Below are 25,617 nucleotides of genomic sequence, written 5' to 3'. Positions count from 1 at the left end.
CGGAGGGGGCTGTGCAGAAGATCTGTGAGTGCTAAAGCAGCCCAATGGCGTCTAATCATGGATGCAATCACATTCCCCATAATGGAGAAAGGAAGTATACAATTATTAGTCTCCTCTTGAGAGCTGGCCCCCGAGCTGAATAGCCAATCGCGATCAGCATATAGAGCCCGTTTATAGGCCCTCTTGATCACCCTATGCGGGTAGCCCCGTTCCAAAAACCGACTAAACATGGTGTGGGCTTGTATCATATATTCAGACCGAGTAGAACACACACGGCGAAGCCGTAAAAACTGTCCCGTCGGGATATTATCACGCAAGGGACGGGGGTGACAGCTCTGATGTTCAGTTCTTTGGTTTCCTTGATTGGTTAAATTCTTTAAGTCCACACATCCAGTTTAATTTTAACATACACCCGAGCTCTATAGCGTTTCTGGACATTATGATTACTGTAGAAGCACATGGTTTTGTGACTACATTATATCGCAAGGATACTGACCGTAACACACTCTTACAATATCAGAGCTGTCACCCCCGTCCCTTGCGTGATAATATCCCGACGGGACAGTTTTTACGGCTTCGCCGTGTGTGTTCTACTCGGTCTGAATATATGATACAAGCCCACACCATGTTTAGTCGGTTTTTGGAACGGGGCTACCCGCATAGGGTGATCAAGAGGGCCTATAAACGGGCTCTATATGCTGATCGCGATTGGCTATTCAGCTCGGGGGCCAGCTCTCAAGAGGAGACTAATAATTGTATACTTCCTTTCTCCATTATGGGGAATGTGATTGCATCCATGATTAGACGCCATTGGGCTGCTTTAGCACTCACAGATCTTCTGCACAGCCCCCTCCGCTTCACCTATAAGCGTGGTAGAAACTTAAGGGACAAACTAGTACATTCTGCCTCACTTCCCGTTTTGCCTGATAGTCTGGGGTTACATGGCCCATGTGGACATTGCACTATGTGCAGCCATACTGAGCAAATGACTGTATTCACACACCCTATTACTGAGCGAGTTTTCAAACTACGTTCTTCTTCTGACTGTCTCACTAAAGGCGTGGTTTATGTAGTGAGATGCCCGTGTCCTCTACTCTATGTAGGCAAAACAACACGCATGTTAAAGACACGCATGATTGAACATTGTTCTAATATCCGCCTGCATAGAGTAGATGAACCTTTGGTTTCTCATTGGTCTGACTGTGGCCATTCTATCTCTGACTTTAGCTTTACGGTCATTGAAGTGGTTCCCCGCCCTGTCCGGGGTGGTGATTTCTCTATGCTCCTGGGGCGTCGTGAGCAGAAGTGGATTTTCACCCTTAATACTGTGGTCCCCCAAGGCCTGAATAGAGAGATTGAATGGAATCTGTTCTATTAGCTTGTCATGGGGCCGGGACGGATCCGCCCATTTTTGCTAATTTGACAGCTCTCGCGTGAGTTGCCGCGTTCGCGCCCTTTTTGCACGTTTAAATAGCTGTCACCTGTGCGAGCCTGCGCGCTCCAGGTACTCATTTTAAGGTATGTAAATCTCTGTTACGATTGTATTATGTAGCCTTCCTTGTTCACCATTCTAATAATATACTCTTTCTGGAAATTATTAAAGTTTACCACTGATTGGTGATTGAATATTGATCCTGCACCAGCGTTTTGTGGTAATTGAAGTCTCCCATTATTACCGCACTACCAATTTGGTTAGCTTCCCTAATTTCTCTTAGCATTTCACTGTCCGTCTTACCATCTTGACCAGGTGGACGGTAGTATACTCCTATCACTATAGTCTTCCCCGACACACAAGGGATTTCTACCCATAAAGATTCAATTTTGCATTTAGTCTCATGCAGGATGTTTATCCTGTTGGACTCTATGCCATCCTGGACATAAAGCGCCACACCGCCTCCTCTCTGTCATTGCAATATAATTTGTACCCCGGTATAGCACTGTCCCATTGGTTATCCTCCTTCCACCATGTCTCTGAGATGCAAATTAAGTCTGTCATCATTCACTGCTATACATTCTAATTCTCCCATCTTACTTCTTAGACTTCTGGCATTAGCATACAAACTTTCAAAGTTTATTTTTTGTTTGTATTTTCATTCTGCTTTTTAATTGATAGGGATAACTTAGAATTTTTTTAGCTCAGGTGAGTTTTTTGTCACAGGCACTTGGACTACTTTTCTTATTATTGGAACCTCACTGTCGGGATGCCCTAATTCTAATGCATCATTAGTATCCTTTGAAGATACCTCTCTCTGAACCATGCGCTGCTGAGCGACTGTCCATGTTACTGTTGCTAGTAATAGCAGTGGCTATTTTCTAAGTCACCTTAATTAATAGCAGGTAATGGACTTCTCCTCCAAGAACTTATCCAATCCTTTTTTAAACACAGCTACACTAACTGCACTAACCACATATTCTGGCAACAAATTCCAGAGTTTAATTGTGCGTTGAGTGAAAAATAACTTTCTACGATTAGTTTTAAATGTGCCACATGCTAACTTCATGGAGTGCCCCCTAGTCTTTCTATTATCCGAAAGAGTAAATAACCGATTCAAATTTACCCATTCTAGACCTCTCATGATTTTAAACACATCTATCACATCCCCCCTCAGCCATCTCTTCTCCAAGCTGAAAAGTCCTAACCTCTTTAGTCTTTCCTCATAGGGGAGCTGTTCCATTCCCTTTATCATTTTGGTCACCCTTCTCTCTACCTTCTCCATCGCAATTATATCTTTTTTGAGATGCGGCGACCAGAATTGTATACAGTATTCAAGGTGCGGTCTCACTATGGAGTGATACTGAGGCATTATGACATTTTCCGTTTTATTCGCCATTCCTTTTCTAATAATTCCCAACATTCTGTTTGCTTTTTTGACTGCCGCAGCACACTGAACAGACTATTTCATTGTGTTATCCACTATGATGCCTAGATCTCTTTCTTGGGTGGTAGCTCCTAATATGGAGCCTAACATTGTGTAACTATAGCATGGGTTATTTTTCCCTTTATGCATCACCTTGCACTTAGGAACAAACCGGTAGCCGATCCAAGATGGCTGATAGCAATAAACCCAAGAAGTTGGATCGGTAAAATAGGACTTTATTGAATCTTGCCTGACTCTGGCCGAGTTTCGCTCAACGAGCTGCCTCGGGGGCTTAAAAGCCACTTAAATTGGCTCAAAATAACATCAATATCTCGTATGCCTCAGTTGCATATTAAAGACATATTCATCAGCAGAAATCAACTATTGAAGTGGTATTGAAACACCACTTTTTTCGCACTGTATTGACAGCAGCAGACTGCAAAAGCTATGGCTCTTACTCTACTCGCTGCTCACCGGAAACAGTTTGCCATTTCGATGCCCAGTTTTCCAGTCTCACAAGGTCTTCCTGCAATTTATCACAATCTGCTTGTGATTTAACTACTCTGAACAATTTTGAATCATCTGCATATTTGATTACCTCACTCGTCGTATTTCTTTCCAGATCATTTATAAATATATTGAAAAGTACGGGTCTCAATGCAGATCCCTCTCATGAGGGACTTCGTCAAACGCCTTCTAAAAATCCAATTTCCTAGCGTGTAGCAGATGGACTAAGGACCAATGGGTATAGTGTACTCTTGATAGCAATTGGAAACGGATCAGATTTCAATCTGATGTCGGTCCTAGTACCATATACCCCTGCAAGAAGTGCAGCTCTCTAGTATTTTCCGTCTCCATAGCAGTTCGGGACTCTATGCATGCTCGCACAGCGTTAGAGTAATTTACCAAATCAAGAAGAAATCTTACCTGTACAGACAAGCCCAGCTCTCCTGCGGTGACACCCCTTGGGTCCCTCCCCCAGTTGAGAATTCCCGATGTGATTTCCGCGATCCCTCGTATGTAAGCCTCTGTCCAGCGGCCGACCCTCGGCATGGACTTAGCCCCTGAAATCTGGTGAGGCTGAGAGGCAGCGGGTGTAACTTCGAGCACGGCGGTGAAGGTATTTCCCTCTTCCCCCCGCAGCCATAGTCCGCCCGGAACGAGACCAGGAAGCGCCGAGACAAGATAAGGTAGAAAACCTTTTAAAAGTCTCCGGTCTCCGAATTTCGAAGAGTCGCACAGGTCGCCAGCCAGTGCCATTGCTACCGGGTTGATCAGCCCTAGCAGGGCTAGGCCCCGGTCAAATGCAAGGGTCCTTCCACGTGGAAACCCTCCAAGGTGGTTGCCGTCACCATCTTGACCTGTCCGCAGCCCTGTCCACCGTCCCGACCCATGCTCACAGAGGTGGGCCGTGCACACATCATCACGTGCCCAAGTGCCGTGCGCACAAGCCACACGCTTACTGTGCCGGTTGCATAAGTTCGGTCTGTTCGCACAACAGCGTGCGCATCTCCCTGATCGCGTACCAAACCTACACACACAAGCCATGGCACCACCGGAGAAGAAGCTCAAGGCTCAGGGCCTTTGCCCAGCATGCCACATCAGAGCTGCGCAGCATGAGGAGGCCACGGCCCTGTGTATACAGTGCGAGGAGGCCCTGGAGGATTCAGCCCATGGCCCTCCCCAGCCGGTGCCGGGATCCAGCTTCTCGAACAGTATGCCGGACCTCGCGTCCCCCAGCGGGAGCCTCCCTCAAACGGGGTTCCCCAGGGACACAGCACCTCTTAATTTAGACCCAGCATCTATCTCCTCTGTGGAATTCTTCAAAGGCCTACATAAGAACATAAGAAATTGCCATGCTGGGACAGACCAAGGGTCCATCAAGCCCAGCATCCTGTTTCCAACAGAGGCCAAAAACCAGGCCACAAGAACCTGGCAATTACCCAAACACTAAGAAGAACCCATGCTACTGATGCAATTAATAGCAGTGGCTATTCCCTAAGTATAATTGATTAATAGCCATTAATGGACTTCGTCCACATGCAGCCGGGGCCTCCGATAACACGGCCACAGCCTCCGCCAGAGGACTTCAACATCCCGGGACCCTCTATGCCCAGAGAAGTGCCTCCACCGCCCAGAAGCCCCACCTTCATGGACACGGGCAACTCAGACAAGGATTCAGAACCCCTGGAGAAGGGGAATTTCCCCCAGGGACCGAACCCCACCAAACATGAGGCGTTTCTTCACCAAGGACGAGCTCCCAGACCTGGTCAAACACAGCTTGAAAGAGCTCGCTATCCCGGGCACAAGTGCCTCGGGGGAACCTAAGACGAATCCCCTCCTAGAGGGACTCCGTCAGACCTCCCATCATTTCCCACTGTTACAAGCCGTCCAGCAGCTAATTGACCTGGAATGGGAAGCCCTGGAGACCACGTTCAAAGGGGGGCGTGCCCTGGCAGCCATGTACCCTCCGGACCCTGCTGCCAAAGATCTCCTGGCATGTCCGTACGTGGATGCCATGGTCTGTGTGGTCTCGAAGCACACTACTATCCCAGTCGAGGGAGGAGCAGCACTCGAGGATGCCCAGACAGACGTCTGGAATCCATCCTCAAACAGTCTTTTGACGTCTCCGCTATGTCTGTACAGATCGCGGCCTGCTGTGCCATGGTGACACGTGCCTGCTTATCACAGACCAGGAACAACACTCCCGGGGAAGCCCTGGAACCAGCAATATCATTTCTCACGGATACTGCTTCTGATCTGGTGCGCACCGTGGCTAGAGGCGTGTCATCAACTGTGGAGGCCAGAAGACACCTGGCTCCGAAGCTGGTCGGCCGACGCATCGTCCAAAACGAGACTCACAAGGATGCCCTTCAAGGGAACCCTCCTGTTCGGAAGCGAACAAATGATGCAAATCCCCACTGCCGCGGCTACTGGAGGACAGGAATAAGAGAAACCAGCGACCCTTCCCCCGAACTTCTAGGGGCAGAGGATCACAACGCTTCAACCCATTCAGAAGCACATATCAAGCGGCTCGTCACACAGGCAGGAGCCAGTCCTTTCGGGACAAGCACAACAAAAGGGGAGCAGGCTCGGGCCCAGGTCCCAGCCACACCCCGCAATGAAAATCAGCTGACCCATCCAAGGGAAGAAGCCATAGGGAGCAGACTTGCCCTATTCTACCAAAGATGGGTCGAGATAACCAGACAAGTGGGTCCTAGCCATCATTTGAGAGGGTTATCTGGATTTCCACCACATCCCTCCGGACAAGTTTGTGGAATCCCCCTGCCACGACCCTTCCAAGAGGACAGCAGTGGAAGCTATACTGACCAGATTGCTCGCCTTAGAGGCTATTACACCGGTGCCCTCACAACAAATAAATACTGGATGCTATTCCATCTATTTTATCGTTCCCAAGAAAGAAGGGACATTCCAGCTCATCCTGGACCTCAAGTTGGTCAACTGCCACCTGAAGATTCCTCGCTTCCACATGGAAACCTACGCTCGGTCATAAGGGTGATACAACCGGGAGAATTCCTTACTTCCCTGGATCTGTCGGAAGCCTACCTGCACATTCTGGTCCATCAAGAGCATCAGCATTTTCTATGCTTCACGATCCTGGACTATCACTACCAGTTCCGTGCACTACCATTCGGGTTAACCACTGTACCCCGGATGTTCACCAAAATCATGGTGGTGGTGGCAGCAAAACTGAGGATGGAAGGAATCCTCCTACACCCTTATCTGGATATTTGGCTGATCAGGACGAAATCCCCAGAGGAAAGTCACCAGGCGACCAACAGAGTCAAAACTCTACTGAAGAGCCTCGGGTTGGTGGTCAACACAAACAAGAGCTGTCTGCAGCCCTCCCAATCTCTAGAATACCTGGGAGTTCGGTTCGACAACAAACAAGACATGGTCAAGACAAGGGAGATCAAAACTGATGACCCAGTTGCGAACCCTGTTGAGCGAGCTTCGTCCCACAGTATGGGACTACCTCCATCCTCAGCTTCATGGCATCCACACTGGAAGTAGTGCATTGGGTAAGAGCACACATGAGACCCCTACAGCGCTCCCTACTATCACGATGGAACCCGCTTTCCCAGAACTACACTGTTCGTCTCCAGCTCCCGAACAAAATTTGGACCTAAATACGATGATGGCTACAAGAAGGCCATCTGAGCCAGGGAGTGACGCTAACCTCACCGACCTGGATCCTGCTCATCACGGACACCAGTCTACGAGGATGGGGAGCACACTGCCAGGAGCTAACCGCCCAGGTGCAATGGAACAAGGAAGAGTCTGGATGGAACATCAATCGCCTAGAAGCACAGGCAGTCAGACTAGCCTGCCTACGGTTCGGTCACAGATTCCGAGACAAATCAGTCAGTCATGTCGGACAACGCCACAACAGTGGCCTACATCAACCATCAGGGAGGAACCAGAAGCCAACAGGTGTCTCTGAAATAGACCCCCTAATGTCATGGGCGGAAGCGAACCTTCGAGAGATCTCGGCCGTCCACATCGCGGGGAAAAACAACGTCGCTGCGGATTACCTCAGGAGAGAAAGTCTAAACCCAGGAGAATGGAGACTGTCGACCACAGCATTCTATTTGATAGTAAGCCATTGGGGAACACCAACCATGGACCTCCTGGCAAACCGGTCCAACGCCCAAGTGCCCAGCTTCTTCAGCCGCAGACGGGAACCTCAGTCCCAGGGAATCGATGCCCTGGTACAGACACCTGGCCACAGGAAACTCTGTTATATGGGGCCTTTCCGCCGTGGCCCTTATTGGGCGCAATCATCCACAAGATAGAACACCACAAGGGACCAGTACTTCTAGTGGTCGCGAACTGGCCAAGAAGTCTGTGGTACGCAGACATGCGAAGGCTACTGACAGGGAGCCCTCTCCCGCTACCGCCACACAGGGATCTGCTCCAACAAGGACTGATCCTCCACAAGGACCCAGCTTGATTCTCTCTTACGGCCTGGCCATTGAGAGGACTCGCCTGAGGAAGAACGGATACTGGGGAGCAGTAATTGACACCCTGCTCCGAGCGCGCAAGTTGTTCACATCCCTAACATACATAAGGATTTGGAGAGTATTTGAAGCCTGGTGTGAGGATCGCGACATCATCCCACGCTTTCTTCAGAAGGCGTTTGACTTTGTCAAACGCCTTCTGAAAATCCAAATACACTACATCTACCGGTTCACCTTTATCCACATGTTTATGAACTTCTTAAAAAAAAAAATGAAGCAGATTTGTTAGGCAAGACTTCCCTTGGGTAAATCCATGTTGACTGTGTTCCATTAAACCATGTCTTTCTATACGCTCTACGATTTTGATCTTGAGAATAGTTTCCACTATTTTTCCCATCACTGAAGTCAGGCTCACTGTTCTATAGTTACCCGGATCGCCCCTGGAGCCTTTTTTAAATATTCAGGTTACATTGGCCACCCTCCAGTCTTCAGATACAATGGATGATTTTAATGATAGGTTACAAATTTTAACTAATAGAGCAGAAATTTCATTTTTTAGTTCCTTCAGGACCCTAGGATGCATACCATCCGATCTAGGTGATTTGCTACTCTTTGGTTTGTCAATCTGGCCTACTACATCTTCCAGATTCACAGTGATTTCATTCAGTTCGTCTGACTCATCACCCTTGAAAACCATCTCCGGAACTGGTATCTCCCCAACATCCTCATTAGTAAACACGGAAGCAAAGAATTTAGTCTTTCTGCAATGGCCTTATGTTCCCTAAGAGCCCCTTTAACCCCTTGGTCATCTATTGGTCCAACTGACTCCCTCACAGGTTTCTTGCTTCGGATATATTTAAAAAGTTTTTATTATTAGTTTTTGCCTCTATGCCCAACTTCATTTCAAATTCTCTCTTCACCTAGCTTATCAGTGTTTTACACTTAACTTGATAATGTTTATGTTTTTATCCTATTTTCTTCAGATGGATCCTTCTTCCAATTTTTGAAGTATTTTTTTGGCTAAAATAGCCTCTTTCACATTCCCTTTTAACCATGATAGTAATCGTTTTGCCTTCCTTCCACCTTTCTTAATGCGTGGAATACATATGGACTGCGCCTCTAGGATTGTATTTTTAAATAATGTCCATGCCTGTTGAACACTTTTAACCTTTGCAGCTGCACCTTTCAGTTTGTTTCCTCATTTTATCAAAGTTTCCCTTTTGAAAGTTTAGTGTTAGAGCTGCAGATTTACTTATTGTCCTCCTTCCAGTTATTAGTTTAAATTTGATCATGTTATGATCACCGTTGCCAAGTGGCCCCACCTCCGTTACCTCTCTTACCAAATCCCTCTCTTGTTGGTTCCTGAACCATTTGGTCCATGAAGCAGTCTTTTTTTTTTCAATTTTTTATTTTCAAAATTTCACAAATTTTACATGAAAAATACTTTTATCACAGGACAAGCAGGATGGTAGTCCTCACATATGGGTGACATCATCAGGATGGAGCCCAATCACGGAAAACTTCTGTCAAAGTTTCCAGAACTTTGACTGGCCCCTACTGGGCATGCCCAGCATGGCACTAACCCTGCAGCCAGCAGGGGTCCCCCTTCAGTCTTCTTTTTTCTGTGCAGCAGTAGCCTCGCGGTTTAGGAGCTCTGAAGAGATTCCTGACAGGAATTTTCCTCACGGAGTTAATTAAACTTAAATTGCCCCATAGGGGGCCCTCCTCTAACTTTTCTCAGGCTGCGGTACTCCGGTAAGTTTTTTGACCATCTTTCGTCGTTTACAGTCTAGTTTGGCCCTCCTGGCCTACTGGCCGTCGACCGTACCGCGGCTTGATTTTTTTCGATGGCCATGGCGTCGGGGTTTCGTCGGTGCCCAGACTGTACTCGTACCATGTCTATCACAGACCCTCATGGGGGTCTGTGTAATGTGTTTAGGGCGTGAGCATGATGTCCTGACTTGCACCAAATGTGCCTTCATGACACCAAAAGGTCGCAAAGCCAGAATGGAGAAGATGGGACTCCTCTTCCGTGCTCACACCCCGACGCCATCCATCGCATCGACGTCATCGGAAACGGTACCGTCGAAGTCGCACCAGCATCGACCACCGTCCGGTGACCGTCCGCCATCGACGTCTTCACGGCCATCGACTCCAGTTTCTCCCCCTCAAGATCGAGAGGATTGTAGGGAGAAACATCGCCATCAGCATCGTAAGTCTCGGACCGTTGAGGGAGCGAAATCATCGACTGGGCCACCGTCCGAGCCACCATCGAAGAAGCCCCGTCCAGAAATGGCACCGACCATTCCTGCGACCGGGACATCGAGGCCACCCTTACCCGATCGGGGTTTGGGAGTCGCGATTCCGCCTGTAAAGGTGGTCCCTCCGACTGTGCCTCTGCCTGCCTCTTCTGTCACGGAGCAGGGGCTGCTTGCTCCAGGTCTCCAGGAAGAACTGGACTGGCTGGTCCAGGAGGCCATCGATAAGGCAATGCAACGGCTTCAGGTTCCTCCGGCACAGACACCGGCACTGAGAGTGGAACCAGCATCGACCCGATGACAGCAGCACTGGCACCGCTGCTATCCCGGATGGAGGCGCTCGTGACCGCCCTTCTACCAGTGATTCCCAGGTTTCCGATGGCTCCGGTGTGCTCCCCGTTGACAGCTTCATCGGGAGGAGAAACACCGTTCCGCATTCCTCCTTCGGGAGTACTGCCTCAGCCATCGATGCCAATTCATCCCTCGCCACCGATTCATTCATCGGGGGCAATACGCACATCGGCGCCATCTATGCCTTCGATACCGGCACCGACGCCTTCCAGGCCGTCCACGGTGCCCCCGGCAATTCCTTCGATTTTCTTGGAGCCTCAGCCGGGGCCTTCGGGTATCCAACCCCCTTCTCGTCCTACAGGTCAGTCTGCTGATCCTTATGACACCTGGGGTGATGATACTTCCACAGACACCGATGACTTACCTTCACCTCCCTCTCCTACTGAAAGTAGAAAGCATTCTCCAGAGGACCTTTCTTTCATTAATTTTGTGAAGGAAATGTCAGAGTTGGTCCCTTTTCAGCTTCAGACTGAGCAGGATGATAGGCACCAGATGATGGAGCTCCTCCAATTCCTGGATGCCCCTAAAGTGATCACTTCTATTCCCGTTCATCAAGTTCTTTTTGACCTCCTCAAAAAGAACTGGGAAAACCCTGGATCTGTTGCCCCAGTCCATAGAAAAGCTGACACTACCTATTTAGTACAATCAGCCCTCGGCTTTCAAAAATCTCAGCTCGACCACCACTCAGTGGTGGTGGAATCAGCTCAAAAGAAAGCAAAAAGAACGAAGCCTCATTCATCTACCCCTCCTATTAAGGAGCACAAGTTCCTAGACAATATTGGTCGACGAGTGTTTCAAGGGGGCCATGCTCATCTCCAGAATTGCTGCTTACCAGTTGTATATGACCCAATACAATAGGGTCATTTTCAAGCAGATACAGGACTTCTCTGAAACCCTGCCTGACCAATTCCAACAACAACTTCAAATCCTTGTCAACAAGGGGTTTGAGGCAGGAAAGCATGAGATAAGAACAGCTTATGATATCTTCGACACCTCTACTAGAGTGTCTGCAGCTGCCATTTCGGCAAGACGATGGGCCTGGCTCAAATCTTCTGACTTTCGCCCAGAAGTACAAGACACGCTGTCTGACCTGCCATGTATTGGAGACAATCTGTTCGGTGAACAGATCCAGCAAATAGTGGCTGAATTAAAGGACCATCATGAGACCCTTAAACAGCTCTCATCGATACCTTCCGACTTCCCCTCAAGACAGAGCTTTAGAAAGGACTAGTCATTCTTCCGTCCAAGGAAGTACTATCCTCCACCAGCAAGGTCCCGAACTACGAGGCCTTCTCAAAAACCTCAGCCTCGCCAGGCCCGAAAGCAAAAGCCGCAAGCAGCTCCCCAGCCGGGGTCTGCTTCAGGTTTTTGACTTTCAATTGGAGAGCAGCAGCCTGATTCCTCTGCCGAGCATACCAGTGGGAGGTCGATTGTGCCACTTTCACGGCATGTGGCAATCAATCACAACCGACCAATGGGTGCTAGCAATCATTGCTCAGGGTTACCACCTAAACTTTCTTGCTCTTCCACCGGACTCACCACCTCTGCAAGCATGGAGAGTATCTGACCATTCTGTCCTTCTGGAGCAGGAGGTTTCCCTTCTTCTCCAGTTAAGAGCAATAGAACCCGTCCCTCTCTCGCAGCAAGGCCTAGGGTTCTATTCCCGATACTTTTGATCCCCAAAAAATCCAGGGGAGTTCATCCAATTCTGGACCTACGTGCTCTCAACAAGTACCTACAGCGAGAAAAGTTAAAGATGGTAACCTTGGGCTCGCTTCTACCTCTTCTGCAAAGAGGAGACTGGCTCTGCTCTCTGGACCTTCAGGATGCATACACACACATTGCGATAACTCCAGCTCATCGCAAGTACCTCAGGTTTTTAGTAGGCCCAAAGCACTATCAATACCGTGTGCTTCCGTTTGGCCTACATCGGCACCACAAGTCTTTACCAAATGTCTCGTGGTTGTCGCAGCTTTTCTCAAGAAAGGGGTAGACATGAACACCTTCTATCTCGACGACTGGTTAATCAGGGCTCCAACCCAGCAAGCCGCTCGGTCGTCCCTCAGTTTGACCCTACACACTCTGATTTCTCTAGGATTTCTCGTCAATTACGAAAAATCCTATTTAGTCCCATCTCAAACCTTGTCGTTCATTGGAGCGGACACCTTGCAGGCAAAAGCCTTTCTACCTCAACAACGAGCGCTAACTCTCGTGTCTCTCGCTCACCAGTTGCAGTCTCAGCATACAGCAACAGCTCGCCAATTCCTCGTCCTTTTAGGACACATGGCGTCCTCAGTCCATGTCACACCAATGGCCCGCCTGGCCATGAGGCCATGAGGCTCAGCCTCTGTCCACCATTGTCCACATCACCAACTCACTCCGTCTCTCTCTCACCTGGTGGAAAAATCACAACAATCTCCTCCAGGGACTGCCCTTTCAAGTGCCAGATCCTCAACTCATCCTCACCACTGACTCTTCCAACCTCTGGTGGGGAGCCCACGTAGACAATCTACAGCATAAGGGTCTTGGCCTCCAGGGGAAGCCAAACATCAAATAAACTTCCTAGAACTTCGAGCAATGCGATATGCTCTCGGGGCTTTTCAGGAACGCCTGTGAAATCACGTCATCCTGATTCAGACGGACAACCAGGTGGCCATGTGGTACATCAACAAGCAGGGGAGGCACAGGCTCCTTCCTTCTGTGTCAGGAAGCTGCGCAGATTTTGGCGGAAGCGCTCTCCCACTCGATGTACCTCAGGGCCACCTACTTGCCGGGAGTGGACAATTCTTGGCAGACAAACTGAGTCATGTCTTCCAACCGCACGAGTGGTCTCTCAGCCCCTCGGTAGCGAACTTCATCTTCCAACAATGGGGTTATCCCCAGACAGACCTCTTTGCGTCCCCTCAGAACCACAAAGTCGACAATTTCTGCTCCCTCATTCAGAGCGAGCGCTCTCAGCCCAGAGATGCATTCTCCCTCTCGTGGGCAACTGGTCTGCTCTATGCATTTCCTCCACTTCCTCTTCTTTCGAAGACTCTCGTGAAGTTACGTCAGGACAAGGGAACCATGATCCTGATAGCACCTCACTGGCCACGCCAAGTGTGGTTTCCAATACTTCAGGATCTCTCCATCCGCAGGCACATTCCCTTGGGAACGGACCCGCATCTGATCACTCAAAACAACGGATGCCTACGCCATCCCAATCTTCAGGCCTTGTCTCTGACGGCATGGATGTTGAAAGGTTAATCCTTCAACCACTTAAACTTTCAGATTCGGTTTCTCGTGTCCTGATTGCTTCACGGAAGCCTTCCACAAGAAAATCTTATTCCTATAAATGGAAAAGGTACGCATCATGGTGCACCTCGCAGTCCCTTGATCCCTTTTCCTGTCCAATCCCAAGATTTTTGGACTATCTCTGGCATTTGTCGGAGTCAGGTTTAAAGACCTCTTCAATCAGAATGCATGTCAGTGCGGTAGCCGCCTTCCATAAAGGTGTCGGAGATGTTCCTATATCAGTACAACCCCTCAAAGAATACATAATTATTTTGATGCCTAATACAGCACTTGCAGGGATACTTTAATACGAATCGGGCACCTGATCTAAGTACCCTTCTCTCATGAGAAGAAATTCTTTCTTGCGTTGCTGTGTTATCTTCACAACATCGGGGTAAATCCAGACCTAAGCTCCATAGAAAGGAACCAACCTATTCCTCAGAAGTAACTTTAGAACATAGTTGCGATCAGATATAAATGCAAATGTTACAAGCATTGCTTTTCTTTCTTTAATTTCTGACTCTACTGAGAGCTCTAACAATTGAGAAATGTTCATAGATGGTATGTTCCTCTCTCCTTCAACCTCACGTCCCGGCTGGGGTAGGTAGTACGCTTTAGTACATACTGGTAGCGCGGCCTCTGGTATTTTTAGAATCTCCTTCATATATAATTTAAACAATTCAATTGAGGATATCATTCTGACCACAGAAAAGTTTAATATTCTTAGACTCATTATTCTTAAATTATTTTCCACTCTGTCCATTATTTTCCCGATTGCCATATCAGATTTTACTAGATTCAATTGCAAAGTCTCCACTTCTGTTATCATCTCTTCTTGATTCTGAATTTTAGCATTAAAAGTTTGTCAGATTATTATTTATCACAGTTTGGTTTTTTACTTCTGTTATAGATTGAGCAATTGACTTCAAAGATTTTTCAGTAGCTTTTAAAGCATTCCCCAAAGATATTTCCTCTGGCTTCCCAAGGTTTATGTTCACAGCCAAATTTTCTGTTCTATCCTCTCCCTCTTCCCTTTCGGTTGCCGAATGCATCATAGTACCCAGATTTAAACTCACAGTTTGGGCATGCCTTCCTCCTCCTAAAGTACCCAATTCCAGTTCAGGTTGTTTGCCTCCACTTCGTGTTGAAGTTTCTCCTTCCACTCACGTTCCGGGGCTAGCTTGACTGGCCTCCAGCAGCTCCAGGTGTAACTCGCTCTGGGCGTCTGATGTCAGGAGTGAGCGATCAATCTGGGTTGGATGTGTCTGCCTGGTTGGCTCGCCAGGGCTTAGGGTGACATCCAGGGTCAGGGAGGAGGATGTTCGCTTCACCGGCATCCCCCCAGTGACCAGCCCTCTTGGCGATTCGGAAACTCCAGCGAAAAAGCCCTCGATGCGTCGCTGATAGGGGTCAACTACGGGTGAGCTAGTAATTGCTCCCCAGATTTTCCCCTTTCTTTTTGTATGTGGCATTTGTTGTAGGAATAATTTAATAGGAAAAAAGAGAGACACTCCGAGCCAGCTCCCTCAGTGTCCTATCTGGCGGCCATGAAGCAGTCATTTATTAGATCCAGGAACTTTGTCTCTAGCAAGTCCTGATGTTTATTATTTTAGTTATTATTATTTATTAATAATAATAACTAAAATAACTGCTCTAACCACTAGGCTACTCCTCCTCCCTTTACATTTACCCAGTCAATATTGGGGTAATTGATATCTCCCATTATTATTGCACTGCCAAATTGGTTAGCCTCCCTGATTTCTCTTAGCATTTCATCTTCTGTCTGACCATTTTGTCCAGGTGGACGGTAGTATACTCCTATCACTATACTCTTACCCAACACGCATGGGATTTCTACCCATATAGATTCTACTGAGCATTTAGTCACTTATATGATCTTTATCCTGTTGGACTCTATTCCCTCCCGGACATAAAGCGCCACACCGCCTCCTGGGTGCTCCTTTCTGTCATTGCGATATAATTTGTACCCTGATATAGCACTGTCCCATTGGTACTCCCAGGATTCTTACATTAGATCTCCTCTGCCTGTTTTCAGAGTCCTCTATCTTCTAATATTTTTATTTTCTGTTCCATTTATTTGAGCCTTGTATGAGGAGAAGTAGAAGAACCTGAATATGTATACCCTGGAGGAGAGGAGAAGCAGGGGTGATATGATACAGACCTTCAGATACTTGGTCGTCAACAAACCTTTTCCATTGGAAACAGTTTAGTAGAACTAGGGGGTCACGATTTGAAACTCCAGGGAGAAAGACTTAGAACCAGTGTAGGAAATATTTCTTCACGGAGAGGGTGGTGGATGCCTGGAATGCCCTTCCGGAGGAAGTGGTGAAGACTAAAACTGTGAAGGATTTCAAGGGGGCATGGAATAAACACTGTGGATCCCTAAAGGTTAGAGGATGGGAATAAATAAAGTTTGGGGGTAACCTGTACGGAGCAGCAGTTACTACCTTGGGAAGCTTGCTGGGGAGGCTAGATGAACCAATTTGGTCTTTTTCTGCCGTCCTTATTATGTTAGTATGAGAGGGAGCTGAGTGATCTATCTGTTCTACATGTATTTCAGTAATTTCCATTCTTTAAATCTTCTTCACATCTTTCTGCAGGTTAACATTAGATCCAGATATTTCTGTACGCAAAGTGGAAAGTTACGTATTAAGGCTGCTAAATCACCATTTGTAACCAGACAGTCCAGCTTAAGGTTGTCTGTAGGACATTATAAAGGATTCAACTTCCCAGCATTTCCACTTTTAGCTGATTCTTGCTCTTATGGTACATTTTTAAATTATGAGAAAGCCGCAGCATACTTTGGTTTCACATCACTGGACACCATCTTTATTAATCAACTTGTTCTGTTATTTTAAAACTAGTTTGTAAATATAGACTGTAGAATGTGGATAACTAGAGCCCTGGAAGTCCGAAGAAAACAACTTGATAGGCAGTATATGTCACAGAACATTCATATGCGAAATGTATCTCAGAAGGTCTATCTCTGTTGCCAGACTTTTGATATGGTTTATAATGAATGTATAAATACAAAAAAAGAGTTTTCAAAATAGTGTGATCAGACCCAATAGTACAAATAGTACTTCCACCATGGGTCTCAAAAGCTGGAGAGTCCCTTTGATGCAGACGTTGTATAAAATTCTAAGATTTAATTCCAACCCCATATTCTGAGACGCATTCTAAAAATCGGAGGAGCAGCATACAGTCATCACATAGCGAAGACACTATGGCTGTACTCAAACATTGGATCTTACTCTAGTAACAAAGAACAGCAATTTAGAACTGCTGCTTAGGTTATTTGATAAAAAAAAAAAATCACTTCCTTGATTCAAAGCATCCACTACTACTGCAAATGTAAATTTTATCTTTGAACATATTGTAAATTCTGCTTTTCAGCTGTTCTTTCAGCTTGAATAGTTTCACTACATTCATGGAGGTCAGATCTGTACTTATGTTATACAGTCTTCTTCAATAAATTATGCGGTGAAATTCTCACATTTCTTTCTTCCCTGCATTAATATTTATCTTTCAACTGGAATGAAGCTCATAATTAAGCAACAGATGGAAAATTTACATAATTATCTGTTTTTATATTCTGTCATTGCTGCAAATCCGTATCCTTTTATATTACCATAAAAAAGTACAGCTTCCGTTTACCAGTAATACGTGTATTAAACATCTAAATAGTACTCAGTCATTATCCTAACAATTAAAACATTATTCTTTAGTCTCAGATCCGTTGTCCATTTAACTTTATCACACAGCTCAGGCCTGTCAGGGAAAGCTTTTTAATTGTGCCCATCGAGACTTTTGTCTCATTTCTACACAATAAATTCAGAGCTCTTTGTGCTAACCTTTTATAACAAAAAGTAGTATGTATGTATTAGACTTTTTTTTACGTTGTCAGGACTTCTGCAGTGAGGCCTTCACCTCCCATTCAGCTCGATACAGTAAAGTGGGGCCGCGGTTACCCCGCTCCTAACCCGCTTTCTACTCACTTTCCGGCCACGTTAGCCCTTCCTGCGATACACTATCCCCTTTAAACCATCCTTACCGCCTCTTTAAATCCCCGGGTAACCCCTTCTGCACGCGGCATGTATATCAGATGTAAACGATCAAATTAGCTATTCCCTCCCATACAGTAACGCGCGCCCCGACTATCGCTATTTTACCCTGCCATTTTGCCCCGCGTTTAACCTGCTAACTTACCACCTACCCTTACCCCTGCGTTAGAGGCAGGGGTAACGGTAGACGGCAAACTTTCCCCCAAAAGGAAACCTCTTAAAAACCTAAAATCCCCTCCTCCCGAAGCGACTTGACATTACTTTCTGTTGTTTTCTTACCTTTTGTTGCTTTTCAGCCCCTTCCCTTCTCTGCCGCCCTCCGGAGGGGGCAGCCGGCGGCGAAAGCAGCTCGCAGCGGTCCCCCCAGCGCAGGTCCCGGTTCTCCTGGCTCGGAAACAGCAGTACAACAGCTAGGGCTCCATCCGGCTTGCAGTGTTCCTCTCCCCCCCCCCCCCCCCCCCCACGCAGGTCCCGGTTCTCCTGGCTCGGCGTGAAGTGCCCTATCCGGCACGAGCGAAGCGTTCTTTCGTTGGCCGGAGCGCCCGTCGATTTGGGCGCTCCGGCCAATGAAAGCACATAGACGGGCACGCGTGACGTCATACGGCATATCTCCCAACTTTGGTGCAAGCCGGACTTTTAAAATTCAACCCTTAATGTATAAGTGTTTATTTGTGTCTTTTATATTCATTGTTTTTATGATTATTCTGCTGGAAGCCACCTAGAACACTAAATAGTGCATTGTATAAGCCTTTTTAAAATAAAAAATTAATTTTTGAAAATTGTTCTTGAGGATTTTTTTGATGGTTTTTGTGTGTGTAGATGAGGGAGATTTTTGCTTTTCTGCTGCCAAAAATGAGACTTCTAGATACGAGAACATGAAAGTTCTAACACAGGGCTTCAAGGAAGCCTGTGGGGATAGCTGATATGATCTTGACCAGCTTTATGGAAATTGCTGAAAACATTTTTTTCAGTTGACTTGCCTAAAAGATAAACTTTGCTAATACCAGCCATGAAGAGGCAAATTGGGAAACCTTAACAGAACATAAGTTCTCTCCCCTGGTATGAGATCTTCATAATTGTCAGAAACAATTAATACCTTTTATATGCAGGCTTTAGATTTTGATCTTTCTTTTGAGTACAAATAGAGCAATTGGCTTCATCATCTATTATGCCTTTTTAAATAAACTTTTTATTTTAGCTCCATAAAATTTTAGGAGAGAAGGTCAACAACACTGCAGTGATTGAAAAACAAGTTCTGGAACTCTGGGACAGATTGTATCGCAACTGGTTTGTGAAGGTAAGCCATGAGACACTAGCTTGTGAAAAACTGTCAGCCTGTATTTTTATAATTTAAAACAATATCCCTCGTGATCTAACTTGAGGGTTAAGCATACTTTGACATCGTGTGCTATAGGTAAATATACACAAAGGCATATATCAATCAACCTAATAATTGAAGGTTGATCGACGTGCCGCAAATGCGCAGTAGAGACCAGCCCTACGCGCATGTGCGGGCGAGCACGTCGGTCTCAGCCAGAGTAAAAAAAAAAACATGGTGGCAGCGGTGGCAGCGGGCGGCGGCAGCGGCGGCCAGTAGCGAGGGAGGGAGGAGAGAGAGAGAGGGAGGGACGGACTGAGTGGGAGGGAGGGACTGAGGGACTGAGTGAGGGGGAGGGAGGGACTGAGTGAAGGGGAGGGAGGGATTGAGTGAGGGGGAGGACTGAGTGGGAGGGAGGGACTGAGTGAGAGGGAGGGAGGGGGAGGGACTGAGTGAGAGGGAGGGAGGAGTGGGTGAGTGTGTGGGAGGGAGGTAGGGGGTGGGGAAGAGTGAGGGGAGAGGGAGAATGAGGGAGAGGTGAGAGACAGGGATGTGAGTAAGTGGAAGGAGGAGAGGGAGAATGAGGGAGAGGTGAGAGACAGGGATGTGAGTAAGTGGAAGGGTAAGAAGTTGTGGAGCAGAGAAAAAGGGAGTGGAAGAGGGCTGAGGGGGAGGGATGGGATTGAGAGAGGGTGGGGAGTGACTGAGGGAAGGGGAGGGAGGTGAGAGTGAGGGGAAGGAGGCAGTGGGAGACAGAGGGTGAGTAAGACTGAGTGGAGGAAAGGGGAGGAGTGAACGAGGGGAAGGGGGAGAGAGGGAGAAAAAGTGTAGAAGGGTGCTGTGTTAGAAAATGGACTGAAAAAAAAAATGTAATGTAGCCCGTTTTAACGGGCTTAACGGCTTGTATACATTTATTTTAGTGAATATGTATGGTAAATAAATGTCACTAATTCCTATTCTGAAATAGGGGACTAAAAAAACTTGAAACACTACAAAATCTCTAAATTGAATCCCCCTCAAACCAATCAATTATATTCAGAAGGTATTGAAAATGCATCTCTCAGGGTATTTATCTATATTTAAATAGCTATTATTGTTTCTTATATTTTTAGAAAATGTTAACTTAAAAAGGTAGATCATGAATGTAATTAAGCATTTAACAAATTGTAATAAGAATTGGACTTTTGAAGACACTGTACATTGAGGTGTAATGTGAAAGAGTAGTGTAGTGGTATTGCTTTACCAGTTTGGTTGTTTTTGTCCATATTTTGTGTTTTATATTAGATGTGAGTGATAATATATGAATGAATGGGAAATTTTTATTACAGTTTGTTAAATAATTACATTCATGATGTACCTTTTTAGGTTATTAACATTTTTAAAAATATGAAAAACAATAAAAGCTGTTTAGATATAGATAAGTACCCAGAGACATACAGTATATAATGCATTTTCAATACCCTTTGAACATAATTAATGTTGAAGGAGATTCAATTTAGAGTTTTTATAGTGAATATGTATGTATATATCTATACCTTATTCCTCTGCAAAAAAAAAAAAAAAAGTTTAGTCCTGTAGTATAAACTTTAATTCCTCAGTAGAAACAGAAATGACAAAATATTTTGTCTCAAGAAATCACCATTTCCTTCCACTTGGCCCAGCTGTTTTCTAGGAATTCCTCTAATGCCACAGGACATTACCTTTTATAACAGCATACTTTAAAGCTTTCTTTAGTGCTTGAACAGTTTGGCTTGACTGTTGCTCTGTATAACACATTAGAGGACAATAATGATTTTGCTTTTGAGTCATATGACTAACCATCAGATTTCTTAGAGCAACATTAAATTATCATAAACTTATTTTCAGTGTTTCTTTTATCTGGAGTTTTCAGGTAATAGTTATGTACAGTACATTAAAATGCTTTCAAATATTCATACATCAATTTACTTTATATGCTGAGTATTCACTCAGTATCCTGAGTGTAACTGCCAACCTGAAAGTTTCAAGAGTAACTAGATCTGTACAATGTCTATCTCATTTGTTTTATGAGACTAAGATGGGAACTAATAGATCATAATTAATAGTCCTTAGACAGAGCTAATATCAGAACATATGTTTAAGTGACAGTTGCTTTTAACTGACTGAAAAAGTTGGTGTGGTTAAATTCATGGTGCAGTATCTAGCACTAACAGCATAGCACTGTATAGCCTACGAAGAAATAACATTTTTATTTTCCCCATTTTTATGGGGCTTGATGTGCCAAGAGAACCTTGTGACCATACAGACAGTACTGGAAGCCCTTGCTGAGCCATATGCTTAACAATTTCCCAGGTCTCACCCTAAAAGCGTGCAGGGCCCAGGGCAAATATGCCTGAGCATTTACTCTTCCTCCCCTCCCTTTCCCACCTGAAGATGAACAGGAGGGTGTGGGAGGAAAGTAGTTTATCCATTCTTCCCCACCCCCCGAGGTTGAAGAATGGACCGGGTCACGACTATGAAGCATAGCCCATCAGGAGGAGGAAGGAGATAGAGGCAGCAGCATTGGGCCCGCCAGCAAACCCAGAAGTAGTGGCAGGAGCATGGTGCTCATCTCCTGTTGCATTAGCTGTGCCCCACTGGTTCTCCCGATAAGATGTTGGTGCGTGGACCTTTAAAGTGCAGGTCCTGGGACTATTGCCCCAGTTTCCGCATGTCCTCTCCCCTGCCTCCAGGAAGGCTCTGCAACTTCCTGAATTCTTAGTGAGGACGAGCTCTTAAAGAACAGCTGGTGAGCAACACCTGGAAGTAAGACATAATCATGGAGAAAAAGTTTTGTTTAAAATGGGACAAGGAGGAGGTGCAATTTTGTGCATTTAATAAGAATTAGCAATTCTTTGTTTCCTGTACGAACCCGGATCAGTCCAGACTCCTGGGTTTGGCCCCCCCCTCTAGCAGATGGAGACAGAAGTTTACAAACAAAAACTCCGCCTATATCTAGGCTGGTGCCACCTACAGTCCGGCAGTATTCTGTCTCCTAGCAGGTGGAGAGGGTGCCAAACCTACAGTCTGTGCTGAGACCTAGATTTAGGTGGTAGTTAGTGTGTAAAAAAAAAAAAAAAAGGAAGAGAAAGCAGTTTGAGAGTAGGAAGCCGACTGATTGGGGTTCGGACCGCAGAGGCTTGCCTGCTGGTCACCGAGCCTGCCTCCCAGAGGGTAGTGAGGTCCTGAGGGGACCATCCCCTCTGGTTGAGGCCGCTGTTACGTGGGGGAGCTCCACTGTCAGCGTCCATCAGGGCTGGGGGTGACATCGGGGTGCCCGGTTCCCTCCCCCCAGCTGGACCCGGACCTGATTTACCGGTAACTGTGTCTGTGTTAAAAAAAAAAAAAAAAAAGTACTGCCTGTTTTTTCTTCTTTTGTCTGTGCCTCGTCTCTCCTGTCCTGTTCCTGTGAGGGGGGAGGTAGAGGACCACCATCGCCGGGGAGATCTTTTCTTTTTTGTACTGTGCCTACCCTTTTTTCCTCGTCGGGGCCTCGATGCCGCGGAGAGCTGCATGTCAGGCCTGTGGGTCCGCGGCCACGCAGCTGTCAAGGGACAGTCTGTGTTCGTCATGCGTTTCCAGCAGGGAGGGGGGGTCCGCGACGTCGGCAGGGTCCCGGGGCAGCAGGGAGGTACGCACCAGTCCTGAGGTCGGCAGGCCGGCGATTAGTGCGGGGCTGGCTTCGGGGACGCCGGGTCCGGGCGCCATTTTTTTCTTCACCGGCGTTTTCGGCAGGAACGGCGGCCATTTTAGGTCTGAGGGAAGCCGCGGCAGGCGCGTTGCCGGTGAGTGAGGGGAAGGACGGCCCTCCGCCGAGGTTATCCCCGCAGCGGGGGGTCCCAAGGGGGACAGTCGTGCTTCTGTCATGGGGGTTTTCTCTCTACATCCCTCTGAGGGGGAGGAAGAAGAGGCCTCGGACTCGGACTCGTCCTTTGGGTCCACGTTTGTTCTGCTTATGCATAAGGCCTTCAAGGCCCGTAGACTAGGCAAGAAGAGGGCATGGGAGACCTCCACTCCGGATTCGGGGCCTCAGGTGGAGAAAAGGTCCAAGCCAGGTCCAGGGTCGGAGGTCAACCACTCCGGTCCTCGGTTCCCAGGGGGGAGCTGGAATCTACCACGGACACGGATGAGCCGGAGGACCCGTCCGGGGATACAGAGCCCCCGAGGGGGGTTGATGGGGGACGAAGACCAAGGGGCCTCGGGTTCCCGAGGGGCCCATGCTACCGAGGGGGATGACCCGAAGGTGATCCGTTTGTTTCAGAAGGAGGAGCTGGGACCTCTTATCCCAGAAATTCTGGGGGAATTAGGGATCCAGGTGCCGCAGGAGGAGTCCCGGCTCGGAGTAACGGATCCGGTTGTTTTGGGTCTCCGGGGGCCTCCTTCAGCCTTCCCTTTGCATTTTTCTGCCTCGGATTTGCTGTTTAAGGAATGGGACACTCCGGATTTGGGGCTGAAGGTGGCGAAGGCGATGGATAAACTCTATCCCTTACCGAAGGACGCCCTGGACATGCTGCGCATGCCGAAGATAGACTCGGCCCACCCCTGGGAACAGGAGATAGGGGGACCTTTCTCTCTCTTATCAGAGGTGGGTCAAAATCACATCGGATCAGTGGGACCTGGGGGTGATACGAGAAGGTTATGTGGTGGAGTTTTGTAGGTTTCCTTGGTTCGTGTTTATGGAGTCTCCCTGCCACTCCCCGCAGAAGAAGCAGGCAGTGGAGGATACATTGGCAAGGTTACTGAGTCTGAGGACTGTGGTCCCAGAACCCACATCTTAAGAAAATATGGCATAATATTCCATTTATTTTGTTGTGCCAAAGAATGAGGGCTCCTTTCGTTCCATCCTGGACCTGAAAGGCGTCAATCGTTGTCTTCAAGTGAAGCATTTTCTCATGGAAACAGTGCGCTCAGCAATAAAGCCGTGCAGTTGGGAATTTCTGACCGATCTGGATAAGAAAAAGCGAGAAAGCGAGGAGAAAGTATCACACTACATTTACCCTGAGTGCATTACCGATCTTATCTCGCAGCTTACTAAAACCTGATTAACAAAGCAAAGAATGAATATGTCAGTAATAAGATCCAGAATTTTTGCCATAATCCAGGGGCACTTTTTTCATAGTAAAGAACCTTACCAAAACCTCCACTGAAGAAAATGCTGTCCGAATGCAACAACATTGCACACTTCTTTAAGGAGAAAATTGCAAATTTAGTGACTGCCACTAACTCCATTCAGAATCAGGAAATTTACATGAATCCAAAAGAGGTCACCAGATGGTTAATTTTTGACAAAACGACACTTGCCAAGATCGAAAACCTTATATTAAAAAAAAAAAAAAAAAAGAACCCTGCCAATCATCCATTAGACTCCTATACCAATTCCAGCTTTAAAATCAATAGCTCATATAATCTCAACGCTCACTGCATCATTAATTAACCTCTCCTTTAAGGAAGGTCAATTTCCAGAATTACTCAAGTGTGCAATAATCAGACCCATTCAAAAAAACCAGACCCTCGACCCAACTGTTTTCAATAATTACAGGCCTATATCCAATCTTTCTTTTCTATCAGAATTACCAGAAACAGTTAACTGAACACCTAGAAAACAATAACATTCTACATTCATCCCAGTTCAGCTTCAGAAAACACTTCAACACTGAAACATTATTCCTAGCATTATCTGACACCATTCTCAGGGAATTTGACATTGGCCAAATTTATCTGTTAATTTTATTAGATCTATCCGCAGCATTCGATACTGTAAACCATACAATTCTTCTTGACAGATTATCTGAGATTGGAATGGCAGAAAACACTCTCCAATGGTTCTCCTAACTAGTCGAATCAAGTTAAAATTAATAACACTACTTCAAACAACATAACCCTTAGTACTGGGTTCCCTCAAGGCTCTTCATTATCTGCCACACTCTTCAACATATACATGCTTCCACTCTGCCGGTTTAGGTCTTAATCATTACATATATGCAGACAACATTCAAATATTAATTCCTATTAAAGACACAATTGAAAGTACATATAAACTGACAGTGATGTACCTTTCAATCATCAAGCAACTACTAACACACATGAAACTCATACTAAAGGTTGACAAAACTGAAATCATTCTACTATAAAGACGACCTTCATCTTCCAACCTACCAGCTGTCACACTAGAAGATAGCACAAACTTAAAACTAACGGATAATGCCCGAGACTTAGGAATTATCATTGATGGCAAACTCAACTTCAAAAAACACATCTCGAACAAACTAAGAGAAGGGTATAACAAACTACTAACCCTCAGATGACAAAAACCACTATTAACACAATTTGATTTTAGAACAGTCCTACAAGCATTAATATTTTCAAGTACAGATTATTGCAATTCTCTCATGCTCAGTCTTCCAACATCCACAATTCACCCATTGCAAGTCCTATAAAATGCAGCTGCCAGGATATTAACAGGAACCAAAAAAT

At 46.4% G+C, this 25,617-nt stretch overlaps 1 protein-coding gene across 1 annotated transcript in view; it reads left to right on the top strand.

Annotated features, from left to right (window-relative positions):
• Positions 1-25,617, top strand: part of TMEM245 (transmembrane protein 245) — a 442,721-nt gene that overhangs the window by 193,229 nt on the left and 223,875 nt on the right. The window contains 1 exon segment of the mRNA XM_029589853.1: positions 19,006-19,104. Within this exon segment, the coding sequence (XP_029445713.1) occupies positions 19,006-19,104 (99 nt within the window).

The sequence above is a fragment of the Rhinatrema bivittatum genome, chromosome 2 (genome assembly GCF_901001135.1).
Source record: "Rhinatrema bivittatum chromosome 2, aRhiBiv1.1, whole genome shotgun sequence".
Classification (NCBI taxonomy): Eukaryota; Metazoa; Chordata; class Amphibia; order Gymnophiona; family Rhinatrematidae; genus Rhinatrema; species Rhinatrema bivittatum.
This window is presented reverse-complemented; position numbering and strand designations above follow the sequence as displayed.